Raw genomic sequence first — 15,790 nt, 5'->3', positions numbered from 1 at the left:
TTTCTTTTCTTTTCTTTTCTTTGTTTTTTAAGAATAGGAAGGAACTTGTGCATTTAGACATTAAAGCCTGAAGTATCATTAGGTTCAATATTTATATATTTCTTATTTTCTATAGTTCAAAAAACAATAATAGTTGTCTATCTTTGCTTGTATTTTAATGGCTTATACAGTTTACAAACCAAATATTTGGAGTTTTCTAGGGTAAATTAATTTTGAGGGTAGTTTGATTTTGTTTAACTGTAGTCATTGAATAATGTGAATATTCTTTAGTACATGTTGTAATAAAGTAATTGAGTGTGATATCTGTTACCAGAAAATTACAGAATGTTTTATATTTGTAATCCTTAGTAAACTGCATTTGACAGAAATATATCCCAATCATATTTCAGCATATCAATACCTTTAATTAGGATCTATATTATCCTATAGAGGACCAGATACATTTTAGATTATCCTTCAGTTCTGTTTCTGGCTCTTTCTCCTTAGAATGTACTCAGAAATTATTTGCCAGCTTATGCTTTAACATATATAAATATGTTTTAAAAATCTTCCTTTTGGAAGTATCAACTTATATTGATATCACCAACAGATCTGTCTTGTGTTGCTTTACAAATCAAGTTGGCATATACTACTCCCCTCAGGAATTTTCAATCTAAGAAATATCTAGCACTGTTGAAAAATCTTAACAAATCTGTATTACATGGGACACACTATCTACTTGCTCTAGTTAAAGAAGTTACTGGTTAGTTGCTATGGAAATTTATGTCAGTCCACTGATACACAATAACAGACCTTAAAAAAAAATAGGTAACCTTTAAGGCAGGTATTAGGTTGGATAATGAACAGAATTAGTAATTAAATAATAAATAATTAAAAGGAAGTAGATTAATGAGGCTTCTTCAATCAGATAACTATTAGAGGCTATGCTTTTTTTTTTTAAGATTTATTTTAGAGCGAGCACACATGCACAAGCATGAGTGGGAGGGACAGAGGGAGAAGGAGAGAGAATCTCAAGCAGACTCCATGCTGAGCACAGAACCCATCGTGGGGCTCAGTCTCCCGAACCTGAGATCATGACCCGAGCTGAAACCCAGAGTTGGACACCCCCAAGCTATGCTTTTCTATGTATTATAATCTGGGAGAAAAGGCAAATATGGTAGAATTGAAGGATTTCACCTCTTTGGTTGTCTGTTCACCAACATATGCTATGTGCAATATATTATGTGCATATACTATGTGAAATATTTTGTGAACCTGCTAAACTGAAAAGATTAATCAGGTATACATTATGTCTTCAAGGAGCTTACTTGAGATTGTGAAGAGGTTATGTACATAAATAACAGAGTTGTAAGGTAGAAATAGTGCATCCTGGGAATCTAAAGAAGAGTCTTTATAACTAAGACTATCAAAAAGCTATGGAGGAAAGTATTTCAAACAAGGGAATGGACAAAAGCTCTAAATCAACAAAGAATATGGCCTATTGGGCAACCTGAGTAGTTTGTTTATATGAAGGGTTAGAGCAAAGAGTTTGTGGGAGTAAATTGGAAGGGTAGAGTAAGGCCAAATTACAGGGCAAGGTTTAGATCTTAATTATTGTTCCTAGCTGTAAAATTCTAGTGCCTGGTACATTACATTAATAGGTATCCGAATCATAGTAGATGTCAAATAAATATATGAGGAATAAATGAATGCATTCAAAAGCTAAATTGGATTATTTTGTAAGTAAAGGGATATCATTTTAGGTTTCTGAACAGAAAAGTGTGTTGGGGAGATTTACGTGATAATTGTGTGCAGAAGGGCATGAGCAGGTGAGAAAGCAGATGTAGAGAGAGAAGTTAGAAGGCTATCATGATAGTTGAAGTAAGAAGGCCTAAACTGAGGAGGCTTTGTAGAAATAAATAGGGACTGATGTGAGAATTATTACAGAGGTATGATCATTAAACTTGATTATTGAAGTGTTTTGTGGGGAGTAGTGCAGAGTGGGAATAGTCAAAAGTCTAGCTATGGTTTCAAGCTGAGGTGGTAGGAAGACCATGGTGTCATAAAGCATGCCTGGGATTAGGGAGGAAGGTTAGGTGTGGAGAAGAATATAGGGAGTTCTTTTTTTTTTTTTTTTCAAGATTTTAAATGGCAAATACCAGTAAGGTATTCCAGTGGTGTAGCAAGTGGTTGAAAATGCAGGATTCACTTGGTAGAAAGGTTGGGCCCACCTAATTAGGTGAGACCTTAGGAAACACATTTTCAGAGGGCCAGGAGAGACTAATGGGTGGGTCAGAAAAGAAGGTACCAAACCACAATGCACTGGGTAGGAACGTAAGGGGGTATGAATTTCAAGGTGGAGGTGATGGTTAACTAGCTGTAATGAAGGCTAAAGAGAAGTCACTGCTGAGGACTAAGAAAAGATCTTTGAATTTGGTGAATAATTCACCACAGAATAATACTGGGGAGGGGGGGAAGAGGAGGTAAGTTGAAGGATCATCATGTTGATTAGCCTTAATCATTTTTGTGAAATAAAAGGCAAAACCATTTTCAGAGACTAAGGGTTGCTTGCCTAGAGTATTGCACATAAGATTAGAAAACAGCCTTTGTCAAGGGGAGCATTTAAATAAATGAATTTTGTTAAGATTTATGTATTACATTTTTTGACTGCTGCTTTGACATAATATTGGTTGCTTCACCAAGTATGAACTGGCTGTAGTTGGGAATGTTTGAACAATGTCTGGCTCCCCCCATTTATCAGGGCTGTTGTAGAACATGCCTCTATACTGGGAAAGAGGCTGGATTAGAATGGGAATCTATGGAAATGAATGAATTATATCTTTAGATTTCTTGATCTTGAATAGGTAGTTGGTAGGTAGAGTCAGTTATTTTATATTTTCTCATAGAAAATTTCCTGAGAAACAGGAAATTTACTTCAAACTTTAGAATTTTATAACAATAAAGCAAAAGACTTTGCAGTTTTCCCATTTAATTCTTCCCAGTGACACTGGGAGGTAGATGTAAAAACTGAGGATGGGGTTCAAGACTCCAGCGTCACATAACTAGTTGAAGATTGAGCCAGGATTTGAAACTTCATCTGTCCAAATAAGATTCATGTCCTTGACATACATCATACTTATTTTTTAGTAAGTTGGATGGCAAGACATTTTAGACCTTGATAATGATCTGGTAAAAGTCATGATGGGAGTGTGGAAGGATCAGAAGAAATCAAGTTTATAAGAGGGGCAAAAGGGCCGGGCTAAAGGGGGTAAAAAAAAGCTTGTCTAGCAGTAGAACAGAATGAGTAAGTATATACATATATACTTTACATGTATTTGAGTACATTTATATGCATGTATATGTATATACTTCTGAATGTACGTATATGCATTATATATGTATCACAAATGCATATAAGTACATATGCTTATATATACTATTTAAGATATTCTATATTATTTATGTTTTTTTTTCATTTGGCAAGACTGCTGCATTCATATATTTATTGTTAGTATTCCTAGATTTTAATATTTTAACTATAATATAAAAATTCAAAATTGAAGGTCTATTTAATATATATTGCTTTTAATTTTGAAAAGTAGCATATACAGAGTCTTTAGCAGTTCAACTATATACTTTTAGAAAGGAGTAAAAGTAAAATTTAAGGCGCTTTAAGAAATGGAATATCAGGCTGTTTTGGGTTTTTTATAGAATGGTTGTATGTACCCTGTGTTGCTAAGGACAATGTAACATTGTGGGAAGACTCACTTTGTAATCATTTATATATTAAACTAATGTGTATTGAGTGACTACTCTGTATGAGGAACTAATTCAGGTATTGGGGATACCATAGTGAAAAAAGACCAAATTCTAAGCAATAATAGGGCAGCCATGCAAAACTCTGGAGGAAGAGCATTGCCAGGTGGGAGGATGGAGATGGCAAAGGTTCTTAGGCTAGAGTGAGCATGGCATCTTCCGGGAATGGGGAAAAAAGGCCAGTGTGACTGAAGTCTGGATGGCAGAGGGAAAAATTGTAGGAGAGTGTGTTAGAGAAGCAGGGGCCCAGATCATGTAAGTAAATCTATATTCTGAGTATTGTGGGAAGTATCCTTTGTGGGATTGAAATAAGGGAGATGAAGAGATTTGATTTGTAACTTTGAGAAGCTTTATCTGACTGTTGCTGGAGAATGAGTGGATGGTAGGGTGGAGTAGGATGGGATTTAAGAATAGAAGCAAGGACTGAGGGTTGCTGGAGTGGAGGGGGGTGGGAGGGATGGGATGGTTGGGTGATGGACATTGGGGAGGGTATATACTATGGTGAGTGCTGTGAATTGTGTAAGACTGATGAATCACAGACCTGTACCCCTGAAACAAATAATATATTATATGTCAATAAAAAAAATAAATAAAATAAAACATCTTTTTAATATAAAAAAATAGAAGCAAGGAGGCTAAGATGAATTGAAGGAGTCTAGGCTAGAGTTGATGGTGCCTTGATTTAAGCTTTTAGCAGGGAAGTATAGGGTAGTTGGAGTTAAGATATGTGGAACTTGGGGGTTATCTTATGGGACTTAATGATATTGGGTATAGGAAATAAGAGAAAGTGAAGATCCAAGATTGACTTCTATTTTTGATATAAGTAAAAAATCTGGATGGGTGGGTAGTGTCATTTAGGAGGTTGGAGAAGTTTGGGGAGGCGCAGGTTTGGAATAAAATCAAGAATTCTGTCTTGGACATGTTAAGTTTGAGATGCCTATTAGACATCCAAATGGAAATGTTGAAAGGATAAATAACTTTGGAGAAGCAGTGACTGATGGAAATTTGAGTCATCATGATGTACCTAAAGAACTGGATGAGAACACCTAAGGGAAGAGTGTACATAGTAAAAATGTGGATGGGAATCTGAGTTCTGATAACTGAGTGCCTTGGAGAAGTTATTTAACCTTAGTTTTCATATTTCTCATATTTCAGTCATTGTGAATTGAGATCATATAGGGCTTGTTACATAAAAGGTAATAAATGACAGCTATTATTTTAATGGCAGTTTTATTTTTAGATGGTAATTTTAGGTATTAGTCATATTTAAACTGCCTTCAGCAAGAAAAAGACCCTTTCCTTTTTCAAAATAACTTATGGTCTACTATAAACTTTTCTCTAGATAGAGGCTTTTATCTCTGGAATTTTTCACCAAAGAGGTGGCATGGAGGGCTAAGGAAAAGTACAAGAAAGATAAAGAGACAAAAATGTTCAAGCAGCATCATAGCTCTGCCTAGGGTACCATTAGTGCCTTCTTGTTTTAGCTTTCTGTTTCATTCATCTCACATTTCTGGGTACAAAACATCTTGGCTTTACATCTTTTGAATCTTGTAATGTACTACATATTGCAGTTGCTCAGCAAATAATAATAATTTTCATATACATGAAGTACACTGTTCTTCTGAGACTTCGGTTCCCATTTAAATGCCTTGGGAAACAAATTCCACGTTTTCTGCCAAATCAGAATAGATCACTCTCTTTTCTTGCTCAGAATGCATTTTGTGCTTGGAATTATATTAAAAAATAATTTATAGCAGTACTTCTAAAAAGTCTACTAAATGAATGTTCTGTCAATTGTGTTACAGAGTTACAGATTTTGTCAAGGAAAATTACAATTGATTTTAGACCAGTTGGATCCTGGGCAACCTAAAGAGGTAAGTTTAAAGGATAGCTGTCAAGTTCAATCAGGTATATATATTTATAATATATTAGACTATAATCAGTAGTAGGTGGACTGTTTCTCTTAAAGATAGGCTTTTATTATCATGGTGCTCCTAGACTGATGTCGCTGCTAGACTTTCCAGTCTTGAAATGAAAGGTCACAGAATAAGGGAGGCTGTCAGAGAATTGTCACGGTTTGTAGGAGGAAATTTTTATGTCTAGTTTCAGTTTTGAAGGGATAAAGTTATAAGCAGTTGTCTCCCAGACTGTTCTTTCACTGTTGCTTTGTATGTGATATTTTAGTGATTTCCTTGAAGAAAAACGATCTTCATTTAATGTTCTTTCTACTTCTGGAAAATGTGAGCAACTTTGACACATGTATTCATTTATTAGAAAAAGGATTTTAAAGAAGGAGTTCTATTGAATTGTGCCTGTTTATATTTTAAGATTATATACATTGCTGTTTATCATCTTATTTCATTAAATCAGTCTGAAATAGAAAATAGGATTTTAAGTACCTAAGACTTTTGTGCATATCTTGCCAATTGGTTTCAGTTTTTGAAATGTTTTTCAAGTTTTCATTTTATTTTACTTTATTTTTTAAAGATTTTATTTATTTGAGATAGAGCACGCGTGAGCACAAGTCAGGGGAGGGACAGAGGGAGAGGGAGAAGCAGGCTCTCCACTGAGCAGGGAGCCCAACTTGGGGCTCGAAGGCAGACACTTAACTGACTGAATCATCCAGGCGCCCTATATGTTAACAATCTTACTGTCTTCAGTTTAAGTGGATTTCTTGGAAATCTGTACTTGTTCGGAAACTTTTATTGTGCTTCTGCAAGTAATAAATTCTTAATGGGATTTTGTCCTAAAAATTAACTGAAAAGGAGAAAATATTTAATGTTTCTAAAATCTCTCCAAAGTCCTCCAGTCCCTATCACAAATATAGTTGTGTTTAGGAGTTCTTCTTTCATAAGAATATATAGACACTTTTAAGTGCATGTGTATTCTTTTTCACCTAAAACTTGATTTAGAGTGTTTGGTTTCCTAAGGTCTTAGCTTCTCCTGCCCTTCCCCCCCCCCCGCCTTGCCCTTTTTAGACCACTAGGTTTCAGTTATTTCAGCTGGAGAAACAACCAGATTTTGAGAAACGGGTTGGAATCAGTGTGTTATTACTCACTAGTTGGAGAGTGGTGGGGGAGAAGCCTTGCTCCATTCATGATTGGAGTAGAGCTGTTTTTCACTGCTGTCGTTTGGGTCATACTGTTTTGGGTGAATTCTGATTCGATTTTGCAAAGAATGATTAAGAAGTAAGCTTTCCATGAAAATACAGACATTCAATTTTGCATCACACTGTTGACTTTTCCTACCTCAGTGGTTAGAAGGTCAGAAAATACGGTGTAGCAACAAAAACTAGTCCAAATTATTTTGTGAGAATTGTTCCTATATTCTGGAATGGGAATGCTTCACCAGGGGCATATTATGCTATTTTTAAAATTAAGGCCCTCAAACTATAGGACCACCTATAGGTGCCTACTTAAGTAGGGAAAATGTGTGAGACAAATCCATTGGAAAACCTTGCCCTGGTGATTCAGATTTGGCCACCATTCTTCTTCCTCTTTCACTTAGACATGTGACCTAGAATCTCCAACAGTTAGGTTTTAATTTTTGCTTTATGTAAAATAACAACCTATTTTTTTCTGTTTAACACTTAAAGTTTCAAAAAATGAGTTCTCAAAATTGTTTTATAAAAGGACTTCTGATTTTCATCAATTGGCTCTTTGAAACAATTATCTAGACTGCTTTTCAATGTTTAATATTTGAAGTATTGGTGGTATTCTAGTGGCTGGGTATTAATAAAACATGTTTTAAATTATAGGTGAGATACGAAGCCTTGCAAACGTTATGTTCGGCTCCGCCATCTGATGTTTTGAACTGTGAAAATTGGACGACTCTCTGTGAAAAACTGACAGTGTCTCTTTCAGATCCTGATCCTGTGTTTAGTGTAAGGAAATACACTGAGCAAGACAGAAGTCTTTGCTTCATAGAACTTACATTCTAGTAGAGGAGTCAGTGAACAATTATTAAAGAAAAAAAATCTCAATATGTTTATCTGTTGAAAATCGCATTCTTCCATCTATGAAGATATAATTATACTGATAAACAGAAGTGGTTTGGAAACAAGTGGTTTGTTGTTTTTATAAGGGGGGGAAATGTGTTCAATTACCTAATATCTGGATGCAGTTCAACCTGACCCCAGATGATGATGCAGACTTCTGTAAAAACTCAATGATCCAGGAACTTCAAAAGGGAAAAAGATATTTCAGGGTCGCTTTTAACATTTCAAGGCTTTCTAAAAGCAAATACAGTTGTAAATTTCTCTGTATTTTTTTTCTTAACAAAGAAAAGTGGTCAGAGAGGTTTCCTTTTAAAAAGTTATTTAACAACTTTATAAACAGTAAATATCCTAATGGGTCAATATAAGTGGCTTTGTTTAGCCATTATAGATTATTCAGCAAGAATATTGTCAATGTTTAATAAAATGGGAAGAAGTTGTTACAGAGGGGAAATGGTAATAGAACCAATCATTTTGGACTGGAAAACAAGACGTGGCATTCTTTTTTGAATTTATGCTTGATCCAGATTCTTGAGTTGGATTCTGTTTCTTCATTTCCTATTCTAAAAGACTCTTGCATGTAACTGAGTGAAGCCTATAGTGTTTGAAGAGTGTGACAGATACTTACCAATTGCTGTAACTATAAAAATAAACTTTCCAAAGTATTTAATATCCTGTATTCAGTAAGAATTCCTTCGGGTTATTAGAAATTTTTAGTCATTTGGGTAACCATTTTTTCTAATTATGCTACATTTGATATAGGCAAGTTATTTACCCCCGCCCCAGAGTAGAACACTTGAGGAGATGTTATCTTTTTCTTTAATGGGATATTGAATTTCACGATTAGGATTAATTTCATCACAATATTAAAGTTGGTAAAATTAAAATGATAGCTGTCATTTGTAAGTACTTACTAGTGCCAAATACTTTTCTAGCTACATCTATTAACATTTAATTCATTTACCTTGTGATAGTTTCTACTTTAGGTTTTAATAATGTAAATTTGGAAGATGTGTTAAATAATTCTTTTCTTGGGAATGGGCAAAATATTAGAGTCCTAAATGTCAAATTACTGAAACTACCCATGTAAACAATTTTAAAAAACAACAGATGTTGGATTTGGAAGAGTGGAGTATTTTTTGTTTGTTTGTGTTAACCATTTAGTACTCCTACTTTTCCCTTGATACCCTCACATTGTACCTTCTTCTGTCTATCAAACCTCACTCTCTCCCCTCCCATGTAGTTTTAGTCAATTTTACTTTTTACTGACCAACATAAGATTGTGCTCTTATTTATAAGTACATTCCTACTTAAGTTTTGAATGGATTATTTTGTTTATTTTCTAAGTTTTTCACTATGTGAAAAATAGGTTTTTCATCTCTATTCTATTTTTGTAAGAATCTCTGATGCAAATCTTTTCATTTCCACAGGACCGGATTTTAAAATTCTATGCACAGACGTTTACTCTTTCACCATTACATATGACCAAGGAGATTTATACAAGCTTAGGTATGTTTATTAAATTTTTTTGTGCTTAAGAAAATGGATAGGAAATAACTTTTCAGAAAACACTGTAAATGAATGATATCATATTTTTAAATTTTTCTTTTCAGCTAAATATTTGAAGTTATACTTTCTTTCTAGAGAAAATTATATTCCTACTCTTTCAGCTGGTATAGATATAAGTAATCCTAATGTGATCTGCTTACTTAAAAAGGTATTCACTTGCTATATGCTTTTTTAAAAATTTAAATAGTTCTATATTTAAGAATTCTGATTTTTGAGAACTGTTACGCACTGCTTTTCAGGTTCGTCTTCTAAATGAATATCAGAAAGAGGCTCCATCTTTCTGGATTCGTCACCCAGAAAAGTAAGTCCTCTAATTTATGCTAATATAAAATATAGGGGTGTTACTGTCCCATGTACATTACAAGGAGAAAGAATAGAGACAGTCTTAATTGACTTACGTTTTTGGGAAGGGGTTCATAGGTTTATTTAGCTTTTCATGTTTTGTGCTTTCCTACATGAATGGCTCTATGCAAATATCATTTTATATTATTTATTTATCACAACAAAGCAAAATGAAGTTGTTGTAGCCTCCAGTTCTTTTATAATTTGTCTTTGCTAGTTTAGACAGGTTCCTTAAGTGTTCTTTAACCTTTTTCCTTTCAGTTCTAAAATTTTTTAATAAGGTTGTAAGAGCAACTGTAAATCTAAAAAGGAAAGTTAAGTTTGGAGAGCCAGTGTTGAAGTAGAAAGAATATATGTTTTATAAAAAGCAGGAAGAAATTGGGTGTGAATCCCACCTCTACCATTTGCTGAACCATAAAAAAAAAAAGTTGTTTCTAAAAATTTTCACTTCATTATTCTATAAATATAAAATATATCACTGGTACAGTGGGTGTGTGTATGTGTAATAGCATTTGTTTTTTTCTAAAACTGTTTCGTTCCCAAACTTTAAGGTATATGGAAGAAATTGTGGAGAATACTTTGTCCTTATTATCAGTTAAACATGATCAGAGCCATCTTGTCTCACAAAAGATTTTGGATCCAATTTACTTTTTTGCATTGGTTGATACCAAGGCTGTGTGGTTCAAAAAGTGGATGGTAAGGAAAAATGGAATGTTTTTATACTTTTCAGTGCATTGCTGTATTGTTTCAAAGAATAGCTAACATTCCAGTTTTTACTGTGTGCTAAGAGTTCTAATCACTTTTACATGTTAAACTCATTTAAATCTTACAGCAATCTATGAGATAGATGGTATTATTACCTCATTTTACTGATGTGGGATCTGAGGCATGGAGAAGTAACTTAAGATTGTTTACCTAGTAAGTGACAGAGCCAGAATGGGATTTTAAATGATAATTCATTTGAATCTAGTAAACTGAATGATCTATCCAAAATCTAGTCTTTTTTAGTTTAAAAGCTTCAGATTTTTTAAGTAGGTATGGTAGAATGTGAGTTCAATGTTCATTTTTCTCTGACTTAGGAAGTATGTCTGAAAATATCCTTTCATTTACTTCCTCCTGAACCTGTAGTTTGGAAAATGTTTAATGCCTGAATGCCGGTGATTTCCAGGGGAGCTCATTACTGTTCTGGAACTGAAACTAATTGAAGAGTAAAAGAGATCCTTATGCTGTTCCTCCCTTATCTGCTGAGGAATAAGAGTGGTCTGTGTGGTAGTAGCTGCAGCAGTGCTGGCTTTTATTCTTACATCTTTGTCCCTCTAAAACTGGTCTGCCAGGCATTATGTATTTGCTGCTGTGGGGAAGGGAGAAGGGTGGGGCCATGACTTGCCATGCAGAGCAGCAACATGTTTATTTACTGCTTGGCACAGTTTGGACATTACCTAGTTTGGCTTATTTTTATTTTTATTTTTGTTATCTAAACTGGATAGTAATGCCTAATTAACCAAAACCCAGTTCTGTCCAGGGTTTAGCCCTTACCTGGCCTATACTGTTTATGTTTGATAAGTGTTTGCTCAATTTAATTAACTTGAACCCTTTGTTTCTTACATCTGACACTTTCTCCTTAATTTTTAATTATCAAATTATACCTTTATTGTAGAAAACATGCGAAATATGTAAAACCACAAATTAAATTTCTATAACACAGGTATAACTATTAAGATTTTGGTTATGTAGTTACATTATATACAATTGTAAATTTATCGGTTTAGGTCTTTAACAAATCCTATTCTGTTGGGACTCCTGGGTGGCTTAGTCATTAAGTGTCTGCCTTCTGCTCAGGTCATGATCCCAGGGTCCTGGAATCGAGTCCCACATCGGGCTCTTTGCTCAGTGGGGAGCCTGCTTCTCCATCTGTCTGCTGCTCCCCCTGCTTGTGCTCGTTCTCTCTCTCTCTGACAAATAAATAAATAAAATCTTTAAAAGAAAAACAAATCCTATTCTGTTTATAATTTTTTCACTTAACATTTTTTATTGTTGGTACTTGATTCTCAAGAGTATGCAGCAGATCACAGGAAAACTAACCAACAGAAAATTCTTTAAAAAAAAATCAGCTCCTGAGTGTGTTCTAATATTAATGAAAATTCATCACATTACCCTATACTCATCTAAGTCAGAGGTTGGCAGACTTTCTAAAGGGCCAGCAGTAAATTTTTGGTTTTGTGGGCTGTACTGTCTCTGCACCTACTCAATTCTGTTGTAACCCAAAAGCATCCATAGATAATATATAAAACTTTATGTACCAAATCAGGTAGCAGCTGAACTTGGTGTGAGGGATATAGTATAGTGACTGGTCTAAGGCATGCCCAATGAGGATTTCTTTTCAGAACATGATCAGAAGTTGAATTGTTGGTTACCATTACTCTTTTAAAGCTGAAAAAAGGATTAATGGTTTTTGAAAACATTTTAAACCACTAGGGTTAAAACACACAGGGTTTCTATTAAACCTCAATTAACCAATACCCCATTTAATTAAACTCTATTTCCTAGAATTGTGATAGTTTTTCCAAGTATAATACTGTTTAATAGTTTTTATTAAGTAAAATGAAGAAGCTATGTTGAAAATACATATCTAATATAATTTAGTAATATTGATGTATAGTCTCCCCTTTGTGCAATGCATAAAAAGCATGTTTTAATCCTACTATATTTAGCTCTAAGGAGAGAATTATTTTTTGGCACTTCAAATCACTTAAAATATGTGATTGGCAGGAAATGATTAAGATACTGTTCTTTCAGAACATTTCATGCTTGGCAAACTTCTGCATATGTAGACAGTAGAATATCCTCTTCATTGTGAGGGTTGTGATCTTCTCCTCCCCCACTTTTGTATCTTTCCTTCAGATATGTGTGTTGATAATGGTTTTAAAATAACTTAGCACAGAAACTGGTTGCATTTGAGGGATCGAATATTTTTTCTACTGGTCTGTTAATAAATGATCCGTAGATTTTTCTTATCATTTGCATTCTTGTGATTGCTATGCTCATAATCCATCATACATAGAAAAACCTGTTTTGTACTGATTACAATAATTTAAAACTGTTGTTGGTAATTTATGTTATTGGAAATGATGCAGGAAAAATAGACTTTGGTATAGCTTGAATATTAAATATCATTTTCTCCTAATTTTAGCATGCATATTATAGCAGAACTGCAGTACTAAGACTTGTAGAAAAGAAATATAAATCTCTGGTAAGTCTATTTCTGTCCTTATATTGAGAAATAATATCACAAAAAGATATACAGTATAATAAGTTGAATGTGCAAAGTTGAGTGATAATTAATCTTGGTTGATGAAACAATCCCCCTTTTATGTGATCTTTTTAAAAACTACCATTCTGTGAAATATAAAAGGATATAAGTAGAGACTTAAATTATAGTCAGGATAACAATTAGGAAATCCATAATTACAGAGTAAATTGAGATGCTTAACAAGCTAGTTTGAGATAAGCCCTATTTTTAAGTATTATAACTTAATTCAGGTTGGGTATTTGTAGGGGAGTTAGTTATGTAAAATATACCCAAGCTTTTGACTGAAGGTTGTATGAAAAACGCAGAATGTTAAATGCTTTTGTATTTACAAAATTAATTCAAGTTACACCAAATATAAACTAATACTGTAAAATATATTAGCAAAATTTTCTACATTTATTGCTATTGGTAGAATAGTATGTACAGGCATTGAAAGGAATTGAAAAGCAATCAAATCTAATAACAATTGACAAACATAAAATGTGAAATTTATTAAAATATTTTTAAAAGTTCTCATATGACTTTGAAATAAGTATTATTTCTGTAGTTAGAATCTTGAGTTTAAAAGGGCAAGTGAAATATTCCTAGAGTTGTGAACTCTCTGAGTGCAGTAGAGCATAAAATGAAAGAACAATAATTTTTCTGTGTTTGAGAATCAAGAACATTGAGTTTCAGAAAGGAGAAGAGAGGAATGTTGAAGAATAGAGTGAGGATTTATTAGTAGAAGTAGTAAGTGTTTGGGGCACCTGAGTGGCTCAGTCCATTAAGTGACTGACTCTTGATTTTGGCTCAGGTCATGATCTCCAACAGAGGGAGGCTCCAAGCTCAGCAGGGAGTCTGCTGGAGATTCTCACTCTCTCCCTCTGCCCCTCCCCCTACTTGCAGGGCTGCTCTCTTTCTTTTTATCTCTCTCTCTCTCAGATAAATCCTAAAAAAAGTAGTGTTTAAGAATTTTTAATGAATTGAAATAGTCTTTCCACATCTCATTTCCCTCCCATTCCTATTTTAAATGAAGATTTTTGCCATATGAATATAGACTGATCCTGTCAGAATAGAGGAAGTGGGGAGAAACCCCAGTGATTCACCCTCCCCATGGTCTGTCATACAAATAATTTACTGTTGCTATCACAGGAGCCTGGGTGGAAGTTTTGCAAATGTTTCTGATAGATTAACTTTTTAAATAAGGAACAAATTTTTAAGAGTTAATTATACTATAATCAGTTTTTAGTCTGAAAATAGTTACTTTATTATAAAGAACTTTATATCAAATACATCCTGTACATAATGGGTCAAACTTGCATGAGATTTCAACTTAAACCTTATTTTCTCTTAAAAAGCTTTCCTAAACTTACAAAATATGAGTGAGTTCATAATAATAGAGGATGGATGGCAACTCAGGTACACTTACTTGCTAACTCCTAAGATGGAGGAAGGGCAGGGGAGGGAAGTTAAAAAAACAGGGTATGTGAAAAACCAAGAGAAAACTTAAATTTTAGCTGTCAATATTTTTTTTAAATGACTTTGCGAGGGCAAGAAAAAGGAAATACACTACATAAAGCCATTTCAGAAGTCATTCCCTTAAGGGTAGATTGGGCAAAGAATGAAGTTGTTTAAATAAAAAGTTAAATATTTATGCTGATAGCCAAAATGCTTTTCAGCTAGTTCATGACTTTACAATGCTATGGAAATAAAGCTCTCAGCTTTCTCAGTTCTTAAAAATAGACAGCACGGGGGTACCTGAGTAGCTCACTCAGTTAGCATCTGCCTTCCGCTCAGGTCATGATCCTAGGATCCTGGGAATGGAGCCCTATATTAGGCTCCCTGCTCAGCAGGGAGTTTGCTTCTCCCTCTGCCCCTCCCCCCCATGCTTGTATACACGCTTTCTTTCTCTCAAATAAATAAATAAATAAATAAAATCTTAAAAAAATTGACAGCAAGCACATAAATTGTGTTGCCTAATGCTACCTACTTAAAATTTCATAAGTGTCATAAATGTAATAGAATTGCACAGAGTAGCCACTAACCATGTATTAGTTTTAAATTATAATTAAGGAAAATTAAAAATACCCAGTTCCCTCAGTTTCCCTAATTACATTTCAAGTTTTCAGTAGCCACATATAGCTAGTGGCCACTCTGCTGGACAATGCAGACATTCCTCAGTTGCAGAAAATGCTATGAGACTATGGAGAAGCTAGAAGAAATGCTTTAGCAGGTCATCGTGCCAAACCCACTGCCATGATTAAAGCCTTTATGTAAGGAGCTCTAACAAAGCAAAAGACAAATGCATGGAATGGTCTTAAAGTTCCCACTGTACGTGCACAAAATCTGATCTTCAATTCTGAAAAGTAGGGATAGAGTTTATATTCATTTTTCCCAATGTTTCTTTTCAAAAGTTGGGCCACATATACTTTAAAATTTATACACACACACACATACACACACACACACATCTTTTGATATTTGCATCTACTGAATATATAAAGGAGTTCTCCGTAGGGAATAGAAAGCTGATCTAGTTCATATTCTGCTGGCTAGATAGGAAGAAAAGACTCTAAGGCAATGGAACTGGGGATATTGGCAAGAGAGTTCTTAAAGTCATGGTCACAGAATTTTTGCATCTTTCACTGTAAAGTATGAAGTATGTATCTATTTTTGTCCATTGACACTGACATAGCAATATTGTTGGTCCACAAGTATGAATGATGCCATTGTTAAAATATAATTGGGGAGGCTGAGCTTCAGTGGCCTGGAAAAATATTATTTTAAATATTTTTCTTAAA

At 34.1% G+C, this 15,790-nt stretch overlaps 1 protein-coding gene across 4 annotated transcripts in view; it reads left to right on the top strand.

The window, feature by feature from the left end:
- The first annotated feature begins 5,536 nt into the window (after positions 1 to 5,536).
- Positions 5,537 to 15,790, top strand: part of TBC1D32 (TBC1 domain family member 32) — a 165,866-nt gene continuing 155,612 nt past the window's right edge. For 2 of the 4 annotated variants that reach the window (XM_081828887.1, XM_081828886.1), the window contains exons 1-7: positions 5,539 to 5,669; positions 7,553 to 7,678; positions 9,220 to 9,298; positions 9,403 to 9,506; positions 9,598 to 9,659; positions 10,252 to 10,396; positions 12,891 to 12,950. In XM_081828887.1, coding sequence (XP_081685013.1) covers positions 5,574 to 5,669; positions 7,553 to 7,678; positions 9,220 to 9,298; positions 9,403 to 9,506; positions 9,598 to 9,659; positions 10,252 to 10,396; positions 12,891 to 12,950 — 672 coding nt within the window. In that variant the 5' untranslated portion in view covers positions 5,539 to 5,573. Of the gene's footprint in view, positions 5,670 to 7,552; positions 7,679 to 9,219; positions 9,299 to 9,402; positions 9,507 to 9,597; positions 9,660 to 10,251; positions 10,397 to 12,890; positions 12,951 to 15,790 lie in introns of all 4 variants that reach the window. The other 2 variants (XM_081828888.1, XM_081828885.1) reach the window with 2 other exon arrangements.

The sequence above is a fragment of the Leptonychotes weddellii genome, chromosome 8 (genome assembly GCF_054177405.1).
Source record: "Leptonychotes weddellii isolate Sample4059 chromosome 8, ASM5417740v2, whole genome shotgun sequence".
NCBI classification, from domain to species: domain Eukaryota; kingdom Metazoa; phylum Chordata; class Mammalia; order Carnivora; family Phocidae; genus Leptonychotes; species Leptonychotes weddellii.
The sequence above is the reverse complement of the archived record's forward strand: the minus strand, read 5'-3'. Positions and strand labels throughout refer to the sequence as shown.